General features: G+C 40.0%; 1 protein-coding gene and 1 long non-coding RNA gene across 2 annotated transcripts; both read right to left on the bottom strand.

Annotated features, from left to right (window-relative positions):
• Positions 1 to 369: 369 nt before the first annotated feature.
• fam20a (FAM20A golgi associated secretory pathway pseudokinase) lies at positions 370 to 13,172 on the bottom strand. Its single transcript, XM_047376141.1, has 11 exons — positions 11,773 to 13,172; positions 9,588 to 9,781; positions 8,861 to 8,911; positions 7,653 to 7,731; positions 7,298 to 7,390; positions 5,557 to 5,672; positions 3,458 to 3,638; positions 3,025 to 3,134; positions 2,873 to 2,954; positions 2,295 to 2,354; positions 370 to 2,215 (listed from the first exon to the last, which is right to left on the bottom strand). The coding sequence occupies exons 1-11, from the start codon at positions 12,147 to 12,149 to the stop codon at positions 1,945 to 1,947; spliced, it is 1,614 nt and encodes a 537-aa protein (XP_047232097.1). The 5' UTR covers positions 12,150 to 13,172; the 3' UTR covers positions 370 to 1,944.
• Positions 13,173 to 20,733: 7,561 nt separating this feature from the next.
• LOC124875659 lies at positions 20,734 to 21,401 on the bottom strand. The gene is made up of 2 exons (XR_007040094.1): positions 21,311 to 21,401; positions 20,734 to 21,165 (listed from the first exon to the last, which is right to left on the bottom strand). It is a non-coding gene; the product is annotated as an uncharacterized LOC124875659 (long non-coding RNA).
• Between the last annotated feature and the right edge of the window lie 256 nt (positions 21,402 to 21,657).

Below are 21,657 nucleotides of genomic sequence, written 5' to 3'. Positions count from 1 at the left end.
TTATTACATTGTTTTTCCCATGGTTCAACGATACCTTGCTGCACATTTCCTGAGGAGATGAAATGTACTTCATCAGGTGTCAGAAAGGATCAAAGCTCTGAAAGTTTACAAGAAACCCAATAAAATGAGTTGATCTTATTTCCATTGGTTCTGTAAAAGCCATGTGTGTAACTGCTGCAGACATATTTCTTATTTCTCTGTCCCAGCCTGCCTTAGATGTCATAAAGGCATTTATCCGCTGATGAAACAGGATTACAAGTCTGGAAAACAGGGTGGAGTGAATTTAAATGTTTCTCTCCCACTCATAGTTCCCCTCCATTAACACACTTCTATTATTTGAGGTGAGAAAGAGTCTCCAAAACACGTGTCCTTATTTCAAATAACTTTATTTTAGAGTTTAAAAAAATATTTGTCTTTGCACATCTTGCAAAACTTGATAAACATCATATCCAGTGCAAGACGTCTCTCTACTATAGTTGTTTAAATGCCCCCCAAAGGAATTAGGACCCCTGGCAAAGATGTGTGAAAAACTGTCAAATATTTTATAGCAGTAGCATGACATCTGAAAAATGTTGAAAAATCCAACCTTTAATTTCAGTCCATTTATTTAGGGGAGAAAGCAGTAAATTGTGTGCTACAGACACGGGCACCTCTTCTGTAAATACTTTGTTCAACCCTCTTTGTGCAACAGGACAGCACCTGTAACATTACAGTGTGTCTAGATCATCCAGAGTCCTGGGTCTTCTCTTATGTTCTCATCTCTTCAGTTTAGCCAACAGGTCCTCTAAGGGGTTTAGGTCTGGGACTGAGACGGTCATATCTGGTGAACCTAGGTTCTGTCTGGATTTAGCCTTATGTTTTAGATTGTTTCCTTGCTGGTGGACCAATACTTTCTGATTTAAAATGTCCTAGTCATTGATGCCATACACTCGAACAAACTTCCCAGAACCTCTGTGTGAGAAATGGGCCCAAAGCATCCTGTATCCTGATCCATGCTTCACAGTGAGCATGACATTGTTTACCATTTATTCATCTATCTAGAGTGGGCATTACAGAGTAGCTACAGCCTGATGTCATCTGACCAAAGAACACAGTTCAATCTGCAGACCCCACCTGTTTAACTTTGCACACCAAACATCTGGTTGGCAGGCTTGGTGACGCCAAATTGCCACTGTCTGCTGCAGCTCTCTGACAGTGACCTTTCAGCAAAGTTTTACTCTTATAAGTTCCTGCCCACTGTTCAGTGTGTCAAAAAAAAAACCTTGTTTGTCATATTTGGAGTGGTTTTAAATTTTTAAGGGCTACCCAAACAGTAGTTATGGCAAAGTTTAGGCAACCGGTTATTTTAGTCTAACCATTTCCTGACAACTTGAATTAGATTTTCTTATGTATTTCCCATTTTTGAAGAATTTGCAAGAGAAATAGGCCTCTGTCCATGTTTATACCCAATGGGGAACAAGAATAACTTATTAGTTCTTTGACACTCTGATCAATTAAGGAAAAGCAAATTAAAAATAGCTTCAGGTTTAATGTATTTTACAGATGTCTTTGGGGATTTTGTTAAAAATAAATATGTTGTCAACATAGAATATCTTTTTATTCCTAAAGAATAAAGAGTCTGAAATTTAAGGCTGGATTTTCTATTTTGTCAGCATTAACTATGCTACTACAAGAACAAAAATAGGTATATTTTAAGGCTTTTTCTACATCTTTACCAGTAGTGCCAATATATATGGAAGGTACTGCGTCTGTATTGCTTGTGATCTCCCTATGATTTGGTCCTCTAGTGGTTCGTTCTTTCTCCTACATGTTCTGAAGTTTTCAGTGATGTTTTCATTTCAAGATCTCATAACAACTTGTTCCTTTAGCTGCAATCAGATCCATCTTGGTTCGCAAGCTGACTGTATGCCATTATTAGGTCTTCAAAAACAGCTTAATCCTTAGCTATCTGTTCTTTTTCATTTCTGTGGCAGTCTGAGGAGTCACTGTGGGCTTTATAAAGTCTTTAGTGATCACCTCATCCTGGCCGAACCTCCTGATGCAGCGCTGCACCACTCTTAGGACCTTCTGTAACCTGCGGTCCAGTGCTAAGAGGTGGAGCTCGGTCAGGACCGGCCTTAAAGGGTCCTGCTTGAGGGACTCTCTCATCACATCGCTTAGCCTGAAGTCTGATCGGGCCAAGAGATGGAGTCTCAGAAGTGTGGAGCGCTTTATCCTAGAAAAAAAAAAAAAAAAGGTTTGGGTTAATAAAAGTAAACTATAATGTATTCACATGTTTGTCCTGCAGAACTTACATGCAGCACTGAGACAAAGGAGCCAGGATAGACATCTCATCATGGGAATGCTTCCCAAACCTGGGCACAAAATGTGGTGTTCATATACAGATAGAAATATATATTTATTTGCAGTCCTGTCTCAAATTATGTTTGAATTCATTTTTGTTCAGGGAAGAATAATTCAGTTGATAATCGATCTATACACATAATTTAGATTTTGAAATAGAGATTCTTTGAAAATCTGTGAAATACACCTTTAGTTTAGTACTAGGTGGGTGAACCAGATACCTTCTTCAGGGTCACTGTCCAGCCACAGTGCACAGCCATATTTTCTCACAGTGCTCAGACTGAGCAGGACACAGGGGGACAGCCACTGCCATGTGACCGGACAGGCAAACTGTAGAAGGTTCACTCAAGGTGCTCCCTACCAGGAGGGCGCCCTGGGTGTAAAGCCATAAGTTCTCGTTCTAAAACCACCTCTCAGCTCAATAAGTAATGTTCTGCAGTCCCTGCTTGGTGACTGGGGAAGTGGACCCTCAAATCAAATTTTGGTTATTGGGCTGGCCCTGAACTTGTTCACCAGGCAGATGCCTCACCCTCTGGCGTTGTCCAAGTGGAGAAGTAGTCCTTCATCTCCAAATTTGGTAAAAATCTCATAATGGTGTCTGTCCATGTTACCTGAATAAAAAGCAAAAGTATTGGAATAAAAACTAAAATAAAGAAAAATATAGTTGTTTAAACATCTTACCTATGAGAAAGTCAAAGATGGACATGTCTATGATGTTGAGCAGCCTGTTTCCTGAATTGTAAGGATATGCTTGCTTAACTGAGTCACAGTAAAAAGGATTTACTTCCCATCTGCAGAAAAATGGGTTCTGTATTAGCCATAGGTCATTAACAGGAAAACCTGAGATATATTTCTCTGTGTGGAAAGAATCTACACAATTTGTTTAACCCAAATTATTAAACTTTTCAAAGATATTAAAAATTTATTGAGCTGGACTCAACATGGTATAATGTTGGTAAAGTTTATATTTCTATAAATGTGTGAAACTGTATGAATCTAATGACCTAAAATGGTTTAAATAACTGAAAATAGTTCCAGTGACTCAGTTTGTTAAGGCCACGATATAGGTTAGCTAAACTTAAGCTCCTCTGGTGTGCAGGGGTTGGATTCTTACTCCTCCTGTCCAGAGAAGCTGTAGGAACGTTTCCAGGGGTTTGGGATAGAGAGGCGTGGAGCGATGGTGAGGCCGGGCAGGTAGGCAGAAAGCGAGCCCTCCAGCAGGTCTGGGCTCCCACACACTGCGTATTCTGTCTTACACACATACAGGCACTTGGCGAAGAAACATGTGTTGCTTGCTGTTGTAGAAGCAAAAAAAAAGGAGTTCATTAGTCATGTCCTGCTTTTGGTCAGTTCTGCTGTTTCTTCTGGATGCTGAAAATCAGAGATGTGGGAGAGGTAATATAGACTCAGACTTATAAATCTGCCTGAAGTCAGAGGACCTCTCTGTCTGAATGACATTCAGAGAGAAAAACTAGCAACCAAACCTTCAGATCAAGTCAGAAAACCTTAGTGTCATCTTTAAAACTTCACAAACCACATAAAACCCTGTTTTGTGTCATTGTTTGCAGAGAAATTTTCATGTCACTGCATTGTTTACGTGTCCTGGGTTGAATTTATAGCTAGTTATCATCTCCTTTGTTTTATTATTTTATTTCTAGTTTAGGTATTAACAATCCCAGGAAGTATTTTATCATCAAATGATGCGTCATCATTTTATTGCTCTTTAGGTTATTAATAATCTTGGCAAGCACTGTCTTGTTTTTGATCATTTTGAAATATCTTTCTGCATGGAGTTTGCATGTTCTCCCCGTGCATGCGTGGGTTCTTCTCTCCGGGTACTCTGGCTTCCTCCCACAGTCCAAAAACATGACTGTTAGGTTAATTAGTCTCTCTACATTGCCCTCAGGTGTGAATGAGTGTGTGTGTGGTTGTTTGTCCTGCGTGTGTTTGTGTTGTCTTGCGATGGACTGGCGACCTGTCCAAGATGTACCCCGCCTCTCGCCCATAGACTGCTGGAGACAGGCACCATCCTCCCCACGATCCATTATGCAGGAAGCGCTGTAGAAAATGACTGTTTACTATGTATGATTTTAGGTTATAGATTTAATTTTTATTGTCGTTATCTTGTCTATCTTGGTTTTTTGCTTGTCTGGTTTTTAACCTCTGTAAAGCACTTTGTACAATAATTTGCTGCCATGAAAAGTGCTCTGCGGTTGATTTATTGACATAGTGGCAGAAAGTTGGAGGTTTTTTGCCAATCCTGACCTGAACGGCTGTTTTGGGCATGGAAAAGAGTTGTACTGCAAACACAACACATGTTGAAGCTTTGCAATAAAAACACATATTCTTTTAACAAAATGGCTGAAATGTTTCATTTAGAGTCCAGAGTTTACTTCCTGTATTTAGTGACATCATCACCTGAAACGTTTTGAAGGAAACCTACATAGTTTATGATTTGGTACAAATCAAACATTGGAGCCTGAGCCATTTTTGATGCAAAGTAGCTGATGGTTTTGGAGAGAAAGGCTGAATAGCTTCAAGCTAAAAAAAAAAACATTTTAATGACAGCACTAAAAAATGGCAGTTTAAAAAAGTTTTTCCTTCACGTTAAAATAATGTAGAGTGCAAACGTTTTAGGCAGGTGTGATAAAATGCTGAAACAAGGAATGCTTTCAAAAATAGAAGTGTTAATCATTTATTTTCATCAGTCAACAAACTGCAGTGAATGAACAAAAGAGAAATCTAAATCAAATCAATATTTGGTGTGACCACCCTTTGCTTTCAAAACAGCATCAATTCTTCTAGGTAGACTTGCACACAGTTTTTGAAGGAACCCGGCTGGTAGGTTGTTCCAAACATCTTGGAGAACTAACCACAGATCTTCTGTGGATGTAGACTTTCTCACATCCTTCTGTCTCTTCATGTCATCCCAGACACACTCCATGATGTTGAGATCAGGGCTCTGTGGGGGCCTTACCAGCACTTCCAGTAAGTCTTGTTCTTTATGCTGAAGATAGTTCATAATGACTGTGGCTGTATGTTTGGGTTTGCTCACTTAGCATTTTGTAAATTGATCAAAATAAACAATCATTTATATTTCTGAAAGCATTCTTTTACAGCATTTTTTCACACCTGCCGAAAACGTTTGCACAGTACTGTATATCTCCAATGGTATTATCCTGTAAATGAGTAAATCATGACCCATGCTGGCACCTGGTGAGGTGAAGAACACGGCTCGCAGGTCTTCATTGTGGGCTACCTGGAGGATTTCTCCAGTTACATTCACTCGTCTGCCGACCACCGGCGGAACCCTCCGGAAGTCCAGGATCCTGACAGGAGGAGGAGATTCAAAAGAAAGAAAAACATTCCCATAAAATGCCTTGCAAAAGTATTCAAACCCCTAAACCTTTTCTATTTTGTCATCTTGCAGCCATAAACTGATATGTATTTTAGTGATATTTTGTGTGATAGATGAACAAAGTGGAAGTGGAAGGAAAAGTGTCATGGTTTTTACATTTTTACAAATAAAAACCTGAACCTCTACTCTGACTGAAGTTAAATGCAACCAGCTGCCTTCACAAGTCACCTAAGGTTAAATGAAATAAACAGCATCTTTATAAAAAAGCTTTGTTTGCTAGCCCAAAGGTAACAAAGATTTACATCTGTTGTAGTTCTGTGTTATTTTTTAGTCTCAGTGATTTTTATCACCAGTGCAGCTCCCTGAGAGCCTCCACACCGTGTAATCCAGCCGGCTGTGCTCAGATACAGTACCGAGATCCTAGAAACCCTGCAGCTGTATTTCACTCACGTCTCACAAACAGTAATCAAACAATCAAATGTGTGAAGCTGAATTGCTGCTTCTAAAATTGCAGGCATTCCTCAACCCCTCATTGCAAGTGAAAATAATGAGAGCTGACAGCCAAGTCAGAGGCAACAAAACGCCTAAATAAAGCAGTTAGGCAGCAAGAGGAGCAAACTATCCCCCTTTAAACTTAATATGTTTACATCCCAACATATTTGTAGCACTGATAGTAACTGTTTCAGTAGGGGATGTACCTCTTCTGGTGTTTTCTGTCTCGTGTGGCGAAGCCATGACCCATCACTGCTTGTGGCTTCTTGATCTCGCTCAGATGACTGTGTTTGAGAATGAATCATCTCAGCTTAAAGTGCAACCATTTATTTAAAGCTGTGTGTGTGCTGGGTCTGCACCCAAACTCTGTGGTTTAAACTGATCAGCAGGTTGGGAAATTCTGGGCTGTGGAGAAATGTTGCAATCTTTTCTGGAAGCTAAATAAATGGTTGCTGGGAGGATTGTTTTTTTTTAAACCATTTGCATCTCTGATTTATGTTGTATCAGTTGAGTTAAATCCAGACATAAGTAAACTGACATGCCCAAAATGTATGACTCCTCTATCAAGGACCTCAGCTGGTTTCTGTTTAAAAGACTTTTTACAAAAACTAAATTACCTTTTGGAAATTGGAAAATAGGGTCTCTACCCACCAACGCTTGATAACCAGCTCCAAATAGAACATTCTAGCAACCATTAGTGAAAACATCTCAGAAGTTCAGCCAACATCTCATTGGGACATTTCTTAAAAACAGGTGATAACTTCTAAACAAAACTAGCAACTGTAAGGACAATAAAATTAATCTAATCTCAGTAACCAGTCTTACCGTACCTAACTGAACAGACATGGCAGCTTTTGATATGGGCAATGTGGTTCACCACCCAGGGGTTTTGCTTCACAATAAAACAAAATACATCTTCAATGTTGTAGTCATGTCCTGTTAATGAAATGGTGCAAATTCTCTAACAATTCATTTTAATTCCAGATTGTGAGGCAACAAAACATGCAAGGCACTGTATGTAAATATGTTTATCAATCAGTCATGCACAAATGTCATAGAGGAAGAATTTATCACCAAGGACAGAACATGGTGATGCAGCTTCACCTGTCCAGGTGAAATGCAGCGATCTCTGCATTGTGTCTCTGGAAGTCAACAAAGTAGAAGAAGTCCTCTGGAGTTTCTTCATCTCTCTGCTGTCTGAAACACACACACACACACACCCACACCCATAAAGATGTCACTTACATTAGTCTGCAGTGTGTAATCAACAACACAAATACTGTAATTTCCTCAGCCAACTGGATCATTTTGCCAGATATAAATTAAGATAGAACATGACATCACAGTCTCTGTTGTGATTTATTGGAAACCAGACGAACACTAAAAACACTTAGATGCACTTTTATCCAACAGAGCCTCATGATGTAAGTACCACATCCCTCATCAGTGGATTCCTCACCTCATTGGTTTGAACATTACTTTTCCAAAGTTATGCATTTTCAAAGCCAGCTTCAGGTGATGTCCACTCGGTTTCACCACTGCAAGAGAGACAGAAGGAGGTGTGTGATTTACTCCCTTTTAGATTTCTTCTGTTTTTGCTTTTAAGTCACATTTTAATGTTTCAGATCAATAAATAAATGTTAATATCAGACAAAGATGCCCTAAGTAGATACAAAAATCAGTTTTTAAATGATGGTTTCATTTATTAAGGGAAAAAAAAATCTTTTTCAAAGTCTGGAGATCCTTGCTGTTCTGCCTCTTCTGTGTGATAAAGTGAATTAGGGTTTGGTCATCCAGCTTGAGGCTTTTTCAGCAGTTCTGTCTGCCTGTTTATTATAGTCTCAGCAGTAAGGCCTGACTAACCACATGTTGTGCTCCATGAAACTCCAGGGTATTATTAGTTAACAATCATCCAGAGTTTACATACAAAATATTTCTGGAAAGGAGTCAGTGGGGAGCCGTACTCTATGAGCAGCTGCAGTTGATGAACTGGGTCGCCGTTCGGGCCTGAAATAACAAGAACGGAAATTGAAGCTTAAATTTAAACTGAATCTGCAGATTGTTCTGGTGTTTATTTCTCCTTGGCAGAGAGTTGGGTTTGTGTGGTCACCCACTTCATTGTGCAGGGATGCTAATGTGGCAGAAACGGGATAAAAACACAGTGAAAATAGCTTTATTTGTAATGGTCATATTTCCAGCTGAATGGAACAAAACAGCTTCCTTAGGTTCTCTATGAAATTCCCCCGAGGTCAGTATCTATCTTTATATGAACAGCTTTTCATTTCCTGGAGGAGAAGTTGCAGTTGAAAGCCTAGGTGGTGGCTGCTGTATGAAGGTTAGAGCGTTCAGACATCAAACATTTCATTAGAAACTGCCTCTGAACACAGACCCGTGTCTGGTGTTTTTGCTCTGCAGTGAGTATCACATAGGAAAGAACAAATCTGAACTGGCCTGATACAAGAGAAACCACATGGACTATTACAAAGGCTTTTGAGTGTTTGTGTCAGATGGTGCCAAGCAACAATGAGATGAGTGGAAGCAACAGGGAAGCAATGAGGACAATATGGATAAACTGCAGGGCTTAACGTGGAGGAAAAAAGAGCCCAGACACCCTTAAAATCTTAGATAAGAGATGTTTCATTAAAAGCAGTGATAGGTTGTTCATACCTTGACTGCAATCACAGGCTCCTTTTAGAGCTTTCTCATCCTGGGTGTAATCTGTAAGAGAGAAAGGTTTAGAGCTCAAACCTTATGAACAAATTGCTGGACTTATTTGTTGCGATCTAATGTCAAACTTGGTAAGCAAACAAGAAAATAACTATTTGGTTTATATTCCAGAACATGCATTGTGTTGATGGTTTTGTTTACTCTGCAGAGCAAAGCCATGCCTCAAACATGTCTACTGCTAGATGCTTCATCTGTACCTCATCTCTACTCGTCTTTTTCTGACCCGGCTTCCTGTGTTTTTAATAAACCACTCATCCCCAAAGCCCCCCTGCAACCTGTTGTTCTTTTTATCTACTCAGCCCATTTTCATTGAATTCATCCTCCTTTCTCTGGCTTTGCAACCCCTTGTCATCCCTCTGACCTCTGACCTCTTCATGGTCACCTAGCTCAATTCAGTCAAATTTCCGCAATTTACATAATGCTACATCCTAATGAAAGCACAAACAACCTGTCAAATCTATACTGTTAATTTCAGTCTAATCTAAGTTTCACTCAAATTTGATTTTTTTAAGTCTGCTCTCTTCATTTTCAAATAAGATATCTTAGATGAAGGTTAACCTTCTGATCCCTCTACTTCCTTATCCTCTCATCTTTTGTTAATAAAGTAAAATCTTGAATTTGGAGCATAGTCTCTGCCAGTGAAAGTGTTTTTTTAATTTCCCCTCACCTGCGCCAACAATTGTCATGTTCTTCATGTCCGTGAGAAGCTGGAGGATGGCAGGGTCATCCCGGGAGTACAAAGCATAGCGGTTTATTCCTAGGTGGAACTTCAGCCAGCTCGCATTTGGATCATAAGTCATTTTTTGCTCCATAAAGGACATGTTGGTCAAAGCAGTTGCCTCGTTGTACAGTTTGTTACGTCTGTGGAGAGTAAGACAATGGACAAAGGTTAATAAGAACCTGAAGGCAAATTTCTTCCCTCTTTATAATATCAGAATATTATTATGCCATCATTTCAGCATTGAGCTGTGTACCATTTTTGGACAGTAAAAAATGGGATCATTAGCTCGAGTTACAAAAACGTAAAATATAAATCTTTTTTTTATTATTAATTAAATCAATTCTGACAAATCTGGCATTCCTACACCACTCTTCCAGCTTTTTAGCTAAAGCATGAAGCAAGATTAACCTGAAACCAGCAGTAACAAAGTCTATGGTCAAAGGGGCACAACATGGTCCAAGGTGACCTCAGCGAGTGGGACAGTCAAACAAACTCCATCGAAGGCTTAAAACAAACTAAGATCATGGAGCAAAGCGCAAAAGCCCAAGTTTGCTTGCGGGTCAACCTACCCACCCAGTTGTTACTAAGATACAGACACAACAACCCAATGCTTATGTTTGTTGCAATACATGTTGAGTTGAACCATACCTCACTTTCTGCCACATGTTTTAGCTTTGTCAGCTGCTCTACCAGAGAAAATAAAACCCTGGGTTTCTTTTATGCAGATGTCAAGGATTCATGCATCTCCAGAGCATAACTTCCTCTTGGTCAATCAGATCATAATCTTCTATTTCTCTGCCCAGAGTACAAATACCTTGTTGTGAAGCAAGCTGTGATATAAACACAGTAAGAAGATAGACACAGGAAGCTGAAGATGCTCTGCAGGGTTGTTTTGAGTCTACAGACTGGGATGCACTGTGCCAGTCACATTGTAAGGACCTCAGTGTCATGACTGAGTGTGTGACCCCCCCCCCCCCCTGCCTATCTGTCTCTAGAAGTAATTTGAAGAGGCAGACGGAGAGACTGAACTGGTACAAAGAATCCGGTCCAGATGATGTTGGCCTCAAAGTCCTGAAGGCCTGTCCAGAGCAGCTCTGTGGGATTCTGCAGCACCTCGTCAAACTTAGCCTGGCCCAGAAGAAGGTTCCAGTGTTGTTTAAGCAGTCCTGCATTGTTCTGTGTCAAAGGAAAGCTCCCCCATCAGTGCTCAATGACCATAGACCTGTTGCCCTGACATCTCACATCGTAAAGTTCCTGTTGAGACTTATTTTGGCACACTTCAATAAGCAATCAAGAACATATCAGGACCCCCTGCAGTTTGGAGGTAGAGTTGAAGAGGCCATTATAAACCTGCTTCAACAAACCCACTGTTATTTAAACCAATCAAGCAGCATGGTGAGGATCATGTTCTTTGATTTCTCCACTGCATTTAACACAATTCAGCCTGATTTGCTTTGTCAGGAAGTCTGGAAGACAGAGTTCTGGATCTGTTATTCATCCAGTAGATCCAACATCAGAGATCTTACACTTCAGGGATTTTAAAAGGAAAATAGAGCAATAAGTCTCTAGATGTGCAAACCTGTTAAGAGGCATACGCCAAAAGACTTGACTCAGGGGACTGAAAACAAATGCACTCCACACTTTTCAGATTTTATTTGTAGAAACATTTAGAGAACAATCCTTCCACTTTACAGTTTAACACTAATTATTTCTATTATTAACTATAATTGCATTGGTGTTTGTGGTTGTAATATGACAAAATGATCAGATGCTTAAGGGGGATGAATAGTTTTTCAAGTCAAAGTATTTTTCGTCAATAATAAACAAACATGGTATTACAGCTTAAACTTCCAGAAGATTAAAATAAGCTTGTGCAGAGTTAAATTCCTTGTTGACCAGAAGACACATGTTGTCAGAGTAACATGTTTGGAAATCTGCATGTGTCTCTTGTTTATGTGTTGCAAAGCACCTCAGAGGGGTTTGACCGCTCTGTCCCTGACCTTGCTTCTCAACCACAGCATGCCGCGACACGTGTACTCTGAATGAAATATTTCTAACCTTCCTTCCAAATAAATGCAAGAATAATTTTATGCCTAAAATAAGGTTGGATAAAGTTAATTGAGAACCTGACCTTTCCCAGTGCGACACCTTTCTCCTGTAGTACTCTATCAGCTGTTCCACCTGCAGCAGCCTCTCCTCTGGCTTCAACTCCAGAGTCTGAATGTTGTACAGAGGGTGGGAAAACAGCCTCTGCAGCTTGGAGCCTCTATCATCAAGTTCAAGTGCACTTGCATCACTTGGAAGAGGTGTAAGAGTCCAGTTGGACAGCTGCGGTGTGGCAAGAGCCTCCAACCTGGGGAGGCTAAGGTTGCTGTTAGGACTACATGAGCAAATGTTTCCCGCTGCGCGTCTCCTGTTTTGCAGCTTCGGCAAAAGGATGAAGTAGAAATCTGCAGAGAAGAGGGCTGAAAGGGCTGCAGCCAGGAGGAAACGGTCTCTTCTCATCATGGAAGCAAAAGGAGAGAGGAAAGTAAACAGTTAAAAAAAGCGCTAAAGGTCCAGATTGATTCAAAGTATGTGAGGGATCACTTGTAGGTATCCTCCAGTCACACAGAGTGAGCCAAGCCAGATTTGAGCAGTTAGATTCTTCAAGTCTTTCAGTTTATCTGCTTTCTTTCTGCTTTCTGTCTCTTCTCTCCAGCCACACTTTCCATCCTCCTCCTTCCTTGGCAAGAACTTAAAAAAGAGCTCTGAGTTGAGAGCTGAGAGCAGGCATGTGTTTGCAGCATTCACTGACAGTGTGGCTGCATCCAGGGACCTGCTACTACCAGGAGGAGCTGGTTTGTGACTGTCTAGTGTTGCAACATTGTGGGTGTGTGCACAAACATCAAATAACACGTTAGCAGAATGAGACAGTGGGTGCAGCGAAGGTGCAGAAACACAGATCCCAGACAGGCTGAAGTGCAAGCTGAATCAGTTGTTCTCAGACATCTTTTTAATGGCAGCGGATCTTCATCCACTCTGAAGCCCAGTTTTAATGTGTGATCTGGCAGTATTCTTCTGGATTCTCTGGCTCAGATATTGAGTTTGCATCCTTTCTTTTTTTCTGATAAGACTTCTTGCCTCCTTCTTTTTAAGTCCATTTTCAATTCTCCTGCGAATCACCCACCTCCTCCAGTCTTGTCCATCACACCCTCCCAGCTTCAAACTTCCATCCTTCTTGTTCTCTGCTCATCTCTTCTTTATGATGGTTTTTCTTTTCACCACAGATCTTCAGCCTGCCTCGCTCCAGGCAAAATTCCCAGCTGCATTCTCCTTCCTGCTACAGTTCCAACAAATCAGTTTCCTTACTTTTCTTCTCCCATTTCACGCTGAGCTACAGAGAAGATCACTTTCTATGCTGGAACTAAACAATAGCTTCGGCAAAACTTTCAAATGAGGAGAAAATGGTTTTAAATAAACACCATCTCACTCTTCACCCGTTTCTTTTGTCCATCCCTACCTGATGTCTGTAATCACATACTGTTCCTGAAACCTAATAGCTCCTTGTTTGTTGTGTCTCCTCTAAAAGCTCTACGCAGCTTATATAGTGAAGAAATCAAACTCCCAAAGGGGATTTCATTGCCTGACTATGTTGTTATTGTGGTATTTTAGAACATCTGTTTTTTGTGTGTGTGTGTGTGTGTGTGTGTGTGTGTGTGTGTGTGTGTGTGTGTGTGTGTGTGTGTGTGTTCCTGTCTTGGCATCACAGTTAGAACCATTTTCCCGATTTCACCATCTAATTGAGGACCGTTTGTACCAAAGTGAGGACATTTTGCTGGTCCTCACGACCTATTTTGCTAACGGTTAGGTTTAGGACTAAGATGTGAATTGACTTTAGGTTAAGGTTAGGGTTAGGCATGCACTGGTAATGGTTAGGTTTAGGGTTATTGTCAGGGTTAGGGCATAGAAAGGGTTGAAAATGACTGAAAATCAATGGAAGTCAATGGGAGTCAACACATGGTCCTCACTACATATAGCAAAACAAGAGTGTGTGTGTGTGTGTGTGTGTGTGTGTGTGTGTTCCTGTCTTGGCATCACAGTTAGAACCATTTTCCCGATTTCACCATCTAATTGAGGACCGTTTGTACCAAAGTGAGGACATTTTGCTGGTCCTCACGACCTATTTTGCTAACGGTTAGGTTTAGGACTAAGATGTGAATTGACTTTAGGTTAAGGGTTATTGTCAGGGTTAGGGCATAGAAAGGGTTGAAAATGACTGAAAATCAATGGAAGTCAATGGGAGTCAACACATGGTCCTCACTACATATAGCAAAACAAGAGTGGGTGTGTGTGTGTGTGTGTGTGTGTGTGTGTGGGTGTGTGTGTGTTTGTTTGTGTTTGTTTGTGTGTGTGTGTAACTGGCAGAATTACATGTAAGTGTCTGGAAGTAGAACTTCAGGGTGTTTTACTCTCTCAGTATAAAACAGGCTGACATTGTTAATAAGGAAATTAGTGAAAAGAAAATGTGACCTGTTATTAAGTCACTGGTGGCAGAATCTCTGATTGCCACTCAAAGGCAAACTGGGTTGGTGCCTTTTCAGTTATTTTAAAGACTACAACTAACAACAAAACCAAGGAGAGAAGAAAGTGGTCAAATGTTGCCTGAAAGTAATTATACTGTATTTACTATAGGCTTTAATTATAAAAGTATAAATTTATGTCTTTAGCAGGGAACAGCATGTTTTTGCCAATAGCAGCTGACCGGGAAAAAAAGAGGAAGATAGATGGACTTTGAAAAAACATCTTGGGAAGTTAATGTTAATGCAGGTTAGCTTCATATTTGTTTTAGGAAAACTGTTGGGACATGCTCAGCCAACCTTCTATCTGGTAAGTGATTTGGAAATGTTGGCTAATGGTTAGAAGTAACTTTCTCCTAGCTTTCAGGTAACATTCAGTGCAGAGATGGGCTATATGTGCTAAAGAAATGCAGGTACTGACCAAAGTACTGTTTGGTCAGTTTTTAAAGTTCTTTATAAATAAAGTTGGCTCGGCTTAAAAAGTTACCACTAAAGTTTGTGGTATTCATTGTGATATTAATAAAAACTATTCCAAAGAATACTTGCTACATGAAGTCAGAGCCCCAAAAGCCACCAAAGAGACTACTACTGCCATTAACCTTTTCTTAAACATAGAAAGTACTCCTGGATCAGTGGGTTTTTGTTTCTTTCTTTGCATGCATGCTCTGTCTTCTCAAACCTCGGGTCGGTCATGGCAGATGGCTGCTCACAGAGCCAGGTTCTGGTTCTGCTGGAGGTTTTTTTCCTGTTAAAGAGGAGTATTTCTTTCTACTGTCGCTACATGAAAGTTCAGTATGAGGGATTGTTGCAAAGTCACTGTTACAATGCAAGCAAATGTCAACAGTTGCTTGCATTGTGCTCATCCAGGAGGAGTGAATGTTGCAACTGAATGACTCGATGCAATCTGCTAAGCAGAAAACTCTTTGACCCATCTCAATAATAAACTGAACTTGACTGCATTGTGTTTCTTTAACTGACTGAATCTGTTTGCATGACTGAACTGAGCAAGTTTTTTAGGGATGTTTTGTTTGTAAAGTGCTTTGGAACAATTTGTTGTGAAACTGGTACTAATGAAATAAACTGAATTAAATTGATACTGGATTAAAACAAAATAATTAAAACCAAGAAATGAAGGACAAGAAAAAGTTATTGCCCATAAGTAATTATAGACGTTTACATTTTTCAAATATTTAAGCAATCCGTTTTAGACTTTTAGTGTTGGCCATTGAACTCTTTGCTTGAATTTGCCTGACTTACATTTAATTAATGTTATTTTTTCATATCTGTGAACTGTTGTTGTTTATGTAATATTAAGACTGGAATAAGACCAACTGTTAACACACTAACCTTATTGACAGTTTAAGATTTCCAGCTGAACATAAATGTTTTTGGACTGTGACATGAAACCAAAGTAATGCATCACTGGGCAAATATGCATAATACACACACAAAGGCCACAGCCCAGCATGGGATCTGAACCTAGGAGTGAGCGAACAAGTGAATATTTAAAGAGGACCTATTATGCAAAATTTACTTTTTAATCGTTTTTATACTTCCATTTGGGTCTCTAATGCTTCTACAAACGGTCTAAAAGCAAAGAAACCCCAAAACATTTAGCCGTTTTCTGGGTATAAATGAATGTTTTATTTTTTCTAAAAACTGTGTAAATGTGACGTCAACAACTACATCGGCACCTAGCAACGTTACCTGAGTCCTGCCCCTGACTAACAGCATCTCGCCGGCTGATTTTACCTTCAAGTGCTTTACAATGGCTACCCTTAAAGGCAGATGTTCTGTTGTTGGCTGCAAAGACCCAGATGTGTCCATGCATATTCTCCTGCTGTTGGATAACAGAGATTCGTGGCTTCATTTTATTTTTGAGGGCAATGTTCCAGTCACATTGCCGAAGACAGTATGAGTTTGCGTGAACTTCACCACGAACTGCTTTGAGAACTCACATCAGCACATGGCAGAATTTGCAGAAAGAGTTTGACTGAAGAAAAATTCAGTCCCTACTGTTTGTGGCAAATCTGCAGATGACAGAAATGTAAGTATTTATTGTTGTGTCTTATAAGTTTCAGTTTTGTTTCCCGCACAGAGTGCTGATGTTTTGTATAGCCCATAGACCTATGTTTTAAAGGAAGTATAATAGGTCACCTTTAAAACACATTTGGTTTATTTGTGGGAAAAAAAGTGTTTATATAACACCAAGAAGTAGCAAAATATTATGTGATATCCTGCTATGCTGTCAATGGAGTAAACAGCATCTAAAGATGTCCACTGGTTGCCTTGTAACCTCATAAACACAAAAAGAACATAGCTTTTCCTTTTTTAATACCTGACGATCAGCAAAAAATCCCCAATGACACAACGAGATGTTTTCCCCATACACGATCCAAAGATCAGATGAGCAAAACAAATACACACTTACTGATTAGACAGTTTAGTTTAGTTTAGTTTAGTTTAGTTTAGTTTAGTTTAGTTTAGTTTAGTTTAGTTTAGTTTAGTTTAGTTTAGTTTAGTTTAGTTTAGTTTAGTTTAGGGTATTTCCTAAAAATGTCCAGACTACTATATTAAGGAAATCTTTTGGGGGAAACCAGTAAACACCGTATGCATGGTGAGACATACTCACTTAAAATAAAAAGCTGAAGATCTGGATCACAAAGAAATCACAAACGGCTATGTTCAGAGAACAAAAGTTTAGACAGTTAAGAAGAAAAACACCAAAACTAATGCTTGAAGGTCCAGCATTAGTTTCAGAAGATCCAGAAGGAAATTCCCTTTTCTCTCCAGGCTCCTGTTGCTGCTGATCTTCACACTGATACCACAGCTGGTCCATTCTGGAGAAACACTGCAGAACAATCTAACATTTTTACTGAAAACTGAAATCAAAAAAAGAAAGGCATTATATATACATATCAAGTTTACAGGACACAACAGTAAGGGATTTCAGATATTAAAGTGGGGAGAAAACAAAGAGAAACATTTTTGCCCATTGTGAGTCTGATGTGGTTACATAAACTGGTTTTTATAGGAAGGTTCTCCTCCTCCTCTAGTCCACAACTGCAATAAACACACGATAAATACACAAGGTTGAGAGAAAAGAGGAAGGAGAAATACGAAGAGAAAGATCAACAGACGTAAGGACAACAGAAACAAGAGGACAAACTGTGGACTAAACAGAGTTTTTCTCACCAGATGCATTTAAAATAGAGCAGCAGCTTCTGATTATTCATTATTTAATTCCTTTCTCCTAATCCCTTCCCATTAATCTTATATTTTAGACAACTTTGGCCTGACTGTGGGCTGAAGCAGCCAAAGGTCTGAGACTAAAGAAGCGAGTTTGCTCCATTTTATTCCTTCAGAATCTGTCAAGCCTTGTGAAGCACAATCTTGTGCTCGCCAGTTGTTTTTCTGCAGCCAGTAATGAAAATTCATATGTGGAATTAAAGGGATAAATTGAAAAATAGGACAGGATAGGAGGCTCTGAAGCCAAGAGAGCTCTTTAGATCCTGGCATGACGTCCGCTTTAAATGTGGTAGATGTGGTGCCTTTCTGAAGTATTCACACCACTTATTGAAATTTTACATGACACACCAACACCAATCAGTGGACAATCATAAAGTTGAATTAAAATTATGCAGGATTTGCCGCATTTTGATATGTCTCTACCAATACTGCACATCTAGACATTTTTACTTATTCTTTGGCAAAAAGTCAGATTGGAAGCATACGTGAACATCAATATTCAAGTCCTGTCCAGATTTTCATTCTGATTTCAGTCTAGACTTTGACTAGGCCATCCTAACCCTTGAGTGTGCTTTGTTCTTAGCTATTCCGTTGTATCTCTGGCTGTATGTTTTAGGGTTGTTGTCCTGCTAGAAAGTGAGCATCCAACCCAGTCTCAAGCCTTCTGCAGCCTCCAACAGGTTTTTTTCCATGATTGCCTGTTTGCATGATGCTGCCAACATGTTTCACAGTGGGGAAGGTGTATTTATGGTCATGTGCAGTGTTTGACATGGAACCAGGTATTTTTCTGACCCACATGCAGAAACCAAGTCAATAAATCTGTTGCAGGGCCTCTGTTAAAGGGTTCATCTGGATCTGGAGAGTACAGTTTAGTTGGAGCAAGAGGAGCAACAAAGTTATTGTATCCAAACTGTTGGATATGAATGGAGAGCTTACAGTGGGAAGGTGAGAGGATGAAGTTTGAGGAGGTGGATCCTTGTGGTGGCGTGAGGTGGGGTAAGTGGTCTCCAGGGTATATGGAAGAAGCAAAGCTGAAGAAGATATTTTGGGTTCTGGGAGAAGAGCAACCGAATGGGCAGGCAGAGAGCAGAGGGGACAAAGGGGCAGTCGGAAGATGACTGTGGGAGTTGGTTCAGCAATAAACTGTCTTGGAGAAGTTCCGCCAAGGAGAAATTCAGACTCGGCAGAAGGCTTAGCGAGAAGGCAGCAGCCTTGGAATGAGTAGAGATCTTAGGTAAGCAGGAATTAAAAGGACCACAGTGAAAAACGTAGGCTAAAAACTTCAGATGTTCTACAAGGGTTTAGCTTGTCTCTATCAGATAGGTAAAGCATCAGCCAAAGGTGGATTGTCTGGAACCACTACCCCGACCAGGATCTTCTTTTCTTTTAGGAGGGAGACACACTCTCACTCAATCACACTCATCTGGATTATGACATTCTTATAGCGTTCTTTTATCAATTGTTTTCTTCTTTCTATTGTTCCATGAAAAGCAGATCTCTGGAGAGCACAAATAATAGTTGTCCTGTCAACAGATTATCCCACCTGAGCTGTGGACCTCTGTAGATCTTACAGAGTTACCATAGGTCTCCTGACTGCTTTTCTGATTAATAATCTCCTTGTCCAGCCTTTAAGTTTAACTGATTGACCATGTCTGGGTAAGATTGCAGTTGTGCCATATTCTTTTGTTGGCTTGAACATAGCTCTGGGAGTTTGAGATTCTGTTTAATAACTTAACACTGCTTAAAACTTCTCCACAACTTTATCTCTGACCTGTCTGCTGTCTTCCTTGGTCTTCACAATGCTGTCTGTTCATTGATGTTCTCTAACAAACTTCTGAGGTCTTGGATTTATATTGTAATTAAATTACGCAGAGGTGGGCTTTATTTACTAATAAGAGGACTTCTGAAGGCAGTTGTTTGCACTGCCTTCTCTTGCCAAGCAAACCTTTAGCCTGTCGAGGATTTTCATGTACACATCCATGACGGATGAAGGAGGAAGGGGAAGCAGAAACAGGAGAGAATGACAAATTGAAGTGTTTACTCATGGTCGGCTGCTTATTTTCATGTTTGCAGGTTACCATGGGTTCCTGCCGTTGCTCACAGCTGGTCTCTGCCAGACTGGAGGGTGAGGCAGACTCGGACAAAAGCAAAGTTAAACGAAAACGTGTGTTTGTGTGCAGGCAGACAGTGGAGGTGCAGGAAAGGTCTAATAGATACCCTCACACAGAAAACTGTAAAAACACTGTAATGGACATGTGACGAAGAGTGTTGCCAAAATTTCCAGAGCATTGCTCCAAATTTCAGAACAGGAGGAATGTGAGGAAAAGGTAGACCTGCTTGTGCAGGAGGGTTCAGATGAAAATGGAATGGATGTTCCCAGGACACATCCATGTGCATGCAGGCCTGGGACACCTATTTGGGAGTCCGGAAAGCATCCTTAAACAGCTGTTTGATCCAAAGAATCACCTTCCTGTAGCTCAGAGAATAGACTTTAAAATACTTCTGTTAGTCTATAAATCACTGAATGGCTTAGCACCAAAATACATTACAGACTTGTTGTCAGTTTATCAACCATCCAGACCTCTCAGGTCTTCTGGCTCAAATCTACTCTGCATACCCAGAACCAGAACCAAACATGGAGAAGCAGCTTTTAGTTCTTATGCTCCACTAATCTGGAATAAACTCCCAGAAAACTGTAAAAGCACTGAAACCCTAAGTTGCTTTAAATTAAGATTAAAAACTTATGTTTGGAGGGGCCTTGGACTGTGCCATCTAGGCATGATTAGTTGCGTTTTCAGTCCATTTTCCATTCATTTTCTTGTCCATTATTCTATTCTCTTTATTTTATTTTACTTTTTTAAATTACCTCTGTTGTTTGATTTTATCATTTGATTTGTTTCTCTGTGTCTGTATCTGTGTTTATTTGCTTTGTGATTGTATTGTAATTTTATGTACAGCGCTTTGAGTATCTCGTTGCTGAAAAGCGCTATATAAATAAACTTACCTTACCTTCAGCACAGCATCTCTCCTCTTTAGCTTTACTCTGGTTGATCAAGTCAGATCATTCTCTCTACAATACAGTGACTCAACAACAGTATCTTCCTTAGATCTGCTGCAACCCAGGTTCTAGCTAGCCCATAGCTGGAACCATCTATTAAAACATTTCTGAAAAATAAGATTAAATTTAACAAATAACATTGATTCGATGTGATCAAGGATTATATTTTTTTCATGATTTTTAGTGAGACTCCGGTGCGGGTGGCAAGTAACAACAAAGCGGGATCAAAAACTGAAATGTTTATTTTCAAATAAGGAAAATAAGATCGGCAGGATGGCACTAGGAGAAAAGGTAAGTACTAGTAGCTGATCAGAAGATGATGCAGATGAAATATTTCAGGATGAGAGAAGATTACTGTCAGAAAGGCGACGAGGAATCCAGAGGGAGGTAAGCAATCCATTAATCTGAGGTTGGCAGGTGTTTGGTTTTCTCATGTCTGTTTTCTTTTCCTTCCAGGAGGAATCCGTGGATCAGTGGGAGGGTGGACAGGCAAATTATTGGCAGTGGAGCAGAGGTAAGGACTCAAAAGGCAGTTACCAGGAGAGCAGTGGAGCAAGAAATGGAGACCCACGTAGCGTTCAGCCCAAAGACGCTAAGAGCCATGGAACAGATTTCAGGAGCCTTGGCTGAAGAGATCCACAGAAGGAATCCGGTAGTTCTGTGGAGGGGGACAAAAAAGGTCAGAACCTGACTTACAAGCATTACATTAAGTGTTAGGACTTGAGCAACGGAGGAACCCAGAATGCAGACTAGCAGGCAGCATGACAGTACATGCAAAAGGATTTAATTAACAAAAAACTCACTCATAGAAGAGGCAGGAACAAAACAATAAACGGGCAGGCAAGACAGGGTTGGCATGATCCAAAAGAAAACTAGAAATGAGCATGATTAGAAAATGTTTCCGCAAGGAATAAACAGAACAGGTGTGTATATATGGAGTGTGAACCAGGTGAAGCAAGACAGATTAACTAGGTGCAGGTGAACCGAATAAACTTAATTGACAGGAGAGAACAAACTTGACTGAGCAAAACAAGAATACAAACTAATGGAAACATAACTTGAAAAACATGAAACGAAAGCATAGCCAGATCCAAAAACTTAACTTGACAACACATGAACTAGAAGACAAAAACTAAAGCATGACTAGGAA

This window comes from Girardinichthys multiradiatus, chromosome 10 (assembly GCF_021462225.1).
Source record: "Girardinichthys multiradiatus isolate DD_20200921_A chromosome 10, DD_fGirMul_XY1, whole genome shotgun sequence".
In the NCBI taxonomy this organism is placed as follows: Eukaryota; Metazoa; Chordata; class Actinopteri; order Cyprinodontiformes; family Goodeidae; genus Girardinichthys; species Girardinichthys multiradiatus.
The sequence above is the reverse complement of the archived record's forward strand: the minus strand, read 5'-3'. Positions and strand labels throughout refer to the sequence as shown.